Below are 7,055 nucleotides of genomic sequence, written 5' to 3'. Positions count from 1 at the left end.
GCATAGCAGGCAATTCAGGCATAGGAGAGCTAGTTCTAGCAGGCAAAATAGGAGGTTCTACTTCAATAGTATCAACAGTTTCAGAAGTATCAACACATCTAGCAGCAACTCTAGCAATATGTGCATCAAGGAATGCACCAAGTGGCAAAGCAGTATCAGGCATAGTATCAAGCATAGCATCATCAGGCATAGTATCAAGCATAGCATCATCAGACATAGTATCAAGCATAGCATCATCATAAGCATCATGGGAAGTAGAAGTAGCATCATCAAGCACAGGCGACATATCAAGATTTCTAGCAGGAGGTGATGTCGCAAACTTACTCATAACTGAAGGTGAATCAAGTGCAGAGCTAGATGGCAGTTCCTTACCTCTCCTCGTAGTGGAAGGCAAGATTTCAGTTCTTGGATCTTTCGGATTCTTCATAGTGACCAGCAGACGTAAATCCCAAGTGACTCAGAGAATATAGTTGTGCATCCCCGGTAACGGCGCCAGAAAAAGGTCTTGATAACCCACAAGTGTAGGGGATCGCAACAGTTTTCGAGGGTAGAGTATTCAACCCAAATTTATTGATTCGCTCACAAGGGGAAGCTAAAGAATATTCTCAAGTATTAGCAGCTGAGTTTGTCAGATTCAACCACACCTGAAAGATTAGTGTATGCAAGCAAAGTATCAGTAGCAAAGTAGTATGATAGCAACGGTGTTAGAAACAGATCTGTTGACGACAGACTATTCCTAACTGTTGTATCAATGGCGCTAGTAAGTTGCACGTGGACGGGGAACTATTCTTCCCCGACAACGGTGACGAAAAAGGATCTTGCAACAAGTAACAGTGAAGTAGCAAGGAACAGCAGTAGCAGCAGCAATAGTAACAGTAGCAGAAAGTGGCCCAATCCCTTTTGTAGCAAGGGACAAGCCTGGACAAAGTAACGTAGCAAGGACCTGTAGTAAAAGACTCGTAGGCAGTGGATCGGTGATGGATGAGTACGACGGATGTGATTCATCATGTAACAGCTATAACACGGAGAGATATGTAACTAGCTCTCGTTCGTCAATCTAATGTAGGCATATATTCCGTATGTAGTCATACGTGCTTAGGGAAAAGAACTTGCATGCCATCTATTGTCCATCCCTCCCGTGGCAGCGGGGTCCTAATGGAAACTACGGGATATTAAGGTTCTCCTTTTAATAAAGAACCGGACCAACGCATTAACACTTGGTGAATACATGAACTCCTCATACTATGGTCATCTCCAGGAGTGGTTCCGGCTATTGTCACTCTGGGTGCCGGGTCATAACACATAGTAGGAGACTACAACTTGCAAGATAGGATCTAACACACACATATATTGGCGACAACATAATAGGTTCAGATCAGAAATCATGGCACTCGGGCCCTAGTGACAAGCATTAAGCATAGCCAAGTAGTAGCAACATCAATCTAGAACATAGTGGATACTAGGGATCAATCGCCGTCAAAACTAACTCGATTACATGATAGATCTCATCCAACTCATCACCGTCCAGCAAGCCTGCGATGAGATTACTCACGAACGATGAAGAGCATCATGGAATTGTCGACGGAGGAAGGTTGACGATGACGATGGCGACGATTTCCCCTCTCCGGAGCCCAAAACGGACTCCAGATCTGCCCTCCAGATGAAGAACAGGAGGTGGCGGCGCCTCCGTATCGTAAAACGCGATGAAACCTTCTCTCTGATTTTTTTTCCGGACGAGACGGAAGATATAGAGCTGAGTTTGAGGGCGGTGGTGCCACGTGGGCCCCACAAGCCCTCACGATGCGGCCTAGGTGGGTGGCCGCGGCCCAGGGGCTTGTGGCCAACTGGCACGCCCCCTCCGGTGGATCTTTGCGCATATATTTTTCTTTTATTCCAGAAAAATTCTTCGTAAATTTTTAGGACATTCCGAGAACTTTTATTTCTGCACAAAAACAACACCATGGCAATTCTGCTGAAAACAACGTCAGTCCGGGTTAGTTCCATTCAAATCATGCAAATTAGAGTACAAAACAAGGGCCAATCCATGGAGTAAATATAGGAAAAAGTTTGGGACCGGAGTAAAATTTATACTCCCTTACAACGGATAGGGGTTCGGTTAGGTGTCGTTAAGTGAAGTAAAAACGGTTTTTTACTCCATTAACCATTTATAGAGATGGCCTAAAAAGTGTTATCATTCCCTAAAGTCAAAAAGGAAAAAACAAGAAGAACAAAAACACCCCTAATTTTTTTAGGTGAGTCCTAGGCACCGGTGCGCCGGCCCGGTAGTTCGGCTGGTTGCATCGCAACCCTCAGATTCGAGCGCTGGGAACCATCTGATATCAACCCCATTCTTCTCTGATGCACACCGGATCTCCCTGCGAGCGTTGCAGACGGAGCAATGCCCCCGAGATAGCCGGATCCATCGCGTGGATATAGCAAAGAGCGCCACCGCCCGAGCTAGGCGGCTCCCCCGTGCGTCGCTGCCCCTCCCAACCATCTCCCACGTTCCCAGCTCTGTCATGGCCGGATCCCCGCCAAGCATGGCCATGGCTGACATGAAGCCTCCTTCAGCGACGGTTGAAGCTCCCCTCCCCGCGGTTGCAGCATCTGGTGCGCCAACCCCTTCCATCCTCACCGCCAAGCTCGCCGCACGGTACATGCTGCAGGCAACCGCGACCGTCCTCTCTCTTGGGTAATCCAATTCTACATGTTGCCGTTGTAGCAAAACAACTCGGTGTTTGTAGCAAAAATCAAAAGACATTGGTAAAAAAATTGAGTGCTTCCAGCGAAGAGATAGATCAAAGCAAAAAAAATCAAAGACGAGATGGTAGCAATAACGAAGACAGTTGTAGAAAAAAATTGAGGTGGTTCCAGCATGTGGCTTCGTGGCTCCAGCACCACCGTCGCCGCCTCCGCTCGTCGTCAGCGGAGCCTTCCACCACCATATTCAGCAAAAAAACGCAGGAAGAAGATTCGCTAGTTGTAGCAAATTGAGAAGCTGGTTCCAGCATTTGTGGCGGCGGTTGCAACAATTTTAGAAGTTGGTTCCAACATGCCATGACGGTGGTCGTGGCAAATTGGTTCCAACACACCTCGGTGTTGGTCGTAGAAAATTCAGAAGTTGGTTCCAGCATTCCAGCAGAACGGTTGCAGCATTTAGTGCGCGGTCACCGCCTCATCGTAGCGAAAATCCTCCAAGTTTGTAGCACTTTGGATCACCGGTTGTAGCATATTTTGGTAGCGGTTGTAGCACCACCACAACCGCTAGGCCGTTAGCGCCTCACCTCGTGCCCTTGTAGCACCTCAACATGCCGCTCCGCTCGAGGCCGATTCCAGCACCACTGCCGGCCGGTTCCTGCAAAATCCGTTGACGCCTTTTCCACCGCCAATTGAAGCTTTGTCTATAGCGGTTGAAGCTTTTCCAACTTACGGTCGAAAATCATCTACGGCCGTCGCCGCCGGTTGCAGCACCGTTGCACATCGTTGTAGCAAAAAACCTTGCTGGTTGTAGCAAAATACGTGACGGTGGCAGCAAAAATCACTGTCTCCGTTTGGTTCCATCAAATAAGTTTATTGGTTGTAGCATCCTTCGTCAGCGAATGTAGCATCTCGCGCTGTGGTTGCAGCATTCAATAAAAAGAGTGAAGATTTGCATGGGCACATCCATGCTGATCGTTGCATCGACGATGGAAGCTTTCAAATCAAACAGTGGAAGCTTTCAAAAAGAATGGTTCCATCATCACCTTCATTGTCGCGCAGCATGGCTTGCCGCATGCCATCGACGGTCATCAGCGTCACGCATTGCCTCTTTGCTGTTCTCCTCGCCGTCGTCTTCTCTGTCCCAAAGTGGCTCGCTCTACCGGCAAGGGCTTGTATGCCCGTACGCTGCGTGTGGCGGCGGAGAAGGAGAAAAGGAGCAGTTGCCCCGCGTTGTGAGGAAGAAGAAGAAGGCGACGTGAAAAACGATTCGGTTGAGGAGCGCTCCAGCGACGCACGATCGAGACCAGTCGTGAGGCTCGCGAGCTTCCGGCCCAATCTTTGTACCGGCAGTCCGGCCACAAACATTTACCATTTCTTAAGTAAAAGAGTATAAGAAAAGGAAAAAAAACAAAACACAACCGTGAACCGGGTCGCGAGGAGGGAGATATACCCGCATATGCAGAAGTCGGGGCGGTGATACAACGTCACGTTACGTGCCGTTCCGCCGTGTCACCGGGATACACCCCCTGCTAGTTTTTTTGACCTGCTCACAGTGCCGGCCTGCGCACTTATTACGGCCACCACGACCCGTGCAAGCTAACTCCACACGACCCACGAAACGTCGCGCGCGAGCCACAGTAGGTGCAGCGGGCATGTGGCCGGCCGGCGCCCGACGCTCGGATATCCCGGCCGGGCCTGCCTAACGCGAGACTCCAGAGCGCGCGGAAACGGAATGGCGTCTACGGGGAGGGGATCGGGCCGGCAGAGCTGCCCGGAATCACGCCTTCTGCATGCAGCTCGCCGCATGCAGGGGGGGCTGCCGGACTGTGGGGGGCGGCGGCGGCGGCCGGGAGCGGGTCCGCGGGAGGCGTTCCGTCCGATCGGGGCAACGGACGGAGGAGGGGATGAATCGTGGGGAGTTGACGAGAACAGGATTTGGCGGCGGCTGATGGATACGCGCGCATGGGTTTTGGGTATGGCGGCAGGTTTGTTTGTTGACCCGGGACGGAGAGCCGTCCCGGGAGTACCTTGCGTGTCCAACGGAAATAACGGTCACTTTTTTGCCTTGTGTACGTGGGTATCGCTGAAATAAATGTAGAGAGCTCGTAGATTAGAGCTTGACACGAATGAGTACTGCATGGATTTTGAAGCACGTTGGAGTACATGCTAACCAAAAACTGGTTCCGCCTGATGGTTATTTCGCGGGCTATGTTCATCTAATACAGAATGCAGAAACAAAAGGTCTGATTAAGTTTAGTAAGGCTTGCAAGTGCCATTGTGACATGGTCCCGATCGATCGACGACCTACGGATCGGATAAGTGAACTGCACACAAAGGACCCGCTCTATCTATCTACTAAGTACTGCTACTAACTAGGTTGCTAGGTACGTGCCAGTTAAGTAAATATGTAGCTAACTGCATTTCAAATGGACATGACATGTTTGACCTTAGGCCCTTGGCCATGTGCCATATGCATGGCACAATCCAACGGAGCCACCGAGATCTGTCTGCGTGCATGCATGTCAGCATGTGGATGCTCACGGTCACGGAGCCACAGGCCACCATTTTGCTGCCTATAAATAGAGCACATCCATACACCCAACATAACACACACCATTCCTCATCTACTTGCCCGCTCCCAACCCTTGCAAAGCCCACGATTCGTCGCAACTTTAGCTATGGCTTCCAGGCTCCAGCTCTTGCCTTCCTTCATTGCAATTGCGGTTCTCGCGGCGGTTATCCATCCCTGCGCATCCGTTGAGTTCCACCGCAAGCTCTCCAGTTGGTCTAATGCCGGCGCGACGTGGTATGGCGCCGCCAATGGCGCCGGGAGTGATGGTACGTATGCTCATGTTACAGATGTAGTAATTCACTTCATTGATCACCATATATACTTTATTACAAACTGATGTAACAATGAGTTCATCTAGAATCTTTGATGGAAAAAAAACAACAAAAGCCAAGCTAGAATCGATCATAGCTCATGTTTTCAGCATCATACATATAATGCTAATTTACATATGGGCACAGGCGGTGCGTGCGGGTACAAGGGCGCCGTCGACCAGGCACCGTTTTCGTCCATGATCGCCGCTGGCGGCCCTTCCCTCTACGCCTCTGGCTTGGGCTGTGGATCTTGCTACCAGGTGCATGCATGATCAATGTTCCTTACGAAACACGCTTAAAAACTTATAAAGCTCTCGCATGTACGTGTGGTTTGTGACCTTTTGTCGTATGCATGCGTACGTGTTAATTTAGGTGAAATGCACCGGTAACGCCGCGTGCTCGAGCAGCCCGGTGACGGTCGTCATCACGGACCAGTGCCCCGGCGGCCCTTGCTTGGAAGAGCCGCACTTCGACCTGAGCGGGACGGCGTTCGGTGCCATGGCGAAGCCCGGCCAGGCCGACCAGCTGCGCGCCGCCGGCGTTCTCCAAATCCAGTTCACCCGGTACGTACGCCCGCGTCAGTGCACACCCTAACCCTAACGCCCCGCTTGAAACGGCGAGGGTGCTACAGGCCACATCCACCTCACGGACCTTTGGAACATCTAATGATTTGTGACCTTTGTCGCCATGGATAGACCACGGGCCGGCACATGCGCTTGTTTTCCATACATAACCGCGATGCATCGATAGAGCTATGTCCATGATTCTCCGTGTTACTAATTGGGTTTTTTCTTACTCTCTGCATCGGCATGTGATGTACAGCGTGCAGTGCAACTGGGCGGGAGTGAAGCTAACCTTCGTCGTGGACGCCGGCTCGAACCCGAACTACTTCGCCGTGCTCGTACAGTACCAGAACGGCGACGGCGACCTCTCGGCCGTCGACCTCATGCAGAGCGGCGCCGCGGCGGCATGGGCGCCGATGCAGCACTCGTGGGGCGCTGTCTGGAAACTCGACGCCGGGTCGGCCCTGCAGGCGCCGCTCTCCCTCCGCCTCACGTCCAGCTCTGGCAAGAAGCTCGTCGCCAGCAACGTCATCCCCCTCGGGTGGAAGGCCGGCTCTGCGTACCAGTCGGCGGTCAATTACTAGCTAATCCGTATGGGTTTTCTATATATACGTACTTGTATTGTATTGCATGCACGTACGGGATGGTGCAACATGCATGCAACCAAATATGCATCTATGTGTGTGTGTGTGTGTGTGTAGGGTAGTTCGATGGGTGGACCGGCCGCGGTGCTACTACGAAGAACTGAAATAAGGGCGACGTACGTGGCGGATGAGGAGGAGGCGCTGCATGGCTATGGTTCTCCCCTGTTGGCCGTTTAGTCAATGTTTATGTGGATGTGTAAAATATGTAATGACAGCTCGGTGCACTCTATCAGTGCCTAATACGAGCAATATATGTGTACTATTG

At 51.2% G+C, this 7,055-nt stretch overlaps 1 protein-coding gene across 1 annotated transcript; it reads left to right on the top strand.

Annotated features, from left to right (window-relative positions):
* The first annotated feature begins 5,321 nt into the window (after positions 1–5,321).
* LOC123430690 (expansin-B15-like) lies at positions 5,322–6,820 on the top strand. The gene is made up of 4 exons (XM_045114537.1): positions 5,322–5,538; positions 5,731–5,843; positions 5,956–6,146; positions 6,406–6,820. Exons 1-4 carry the CDS (start codon positions 5,379–5,381, stop codon positions 6,728–6,730), a joined length of 789 nt encoding a protein of 262 aa, XP_044970472.1. The 5' UTR covers positions 5,322–5,378; the 3' UTR covers positions 6,731–6,820.
* Positions 6,821–7,055: the final 235 nt, after the last annotated feature.

This window comes from Hordeum vulgare, chromosome 2H, assembly GCF_904849725.1.
Source record: "Hordeum vulgare subsp. vulgare chromosome 2H, MorexV3_pseudomolecules_assembly, whole genome shotgun sequence".
In the NCBI taxonomy this organism is placed as follows: domain Eukaryota; kingdom Viridiplantae; phylum Streptophyta; class Magnoliopsida; order Poales; family Poaceae; genus Hordeum; species Hordeum vulgare.
Note: the sequence above shows the minus strand (reverse complement) of the source record. Positions and strands in the feature narration are given on the sequence as shown.

Coding starts and splice junctions, on each gene's coding strand:
- LOC123430690 (XM_045114537.1), top strand. CDS start 5,379: ATGGCTTCCAGGCTCCAGCTCTTGCCTTCCTTCATTGCAATTGCGGTT. Junction 5,539..5,730: donor CAATGGCGCCGGGAGTGATG/GTACGTATGCTC, acceptor ATATGGGCACAG/GCGGTGCGTGCGGGTACAAG. Junction 6,147..6,405: donor CTCCAAATCCAGTTCACCCG/GTACGTACGCCC, acceptor TGTGATGTACAG/CGTGCAGTGCAACTGGGCGG.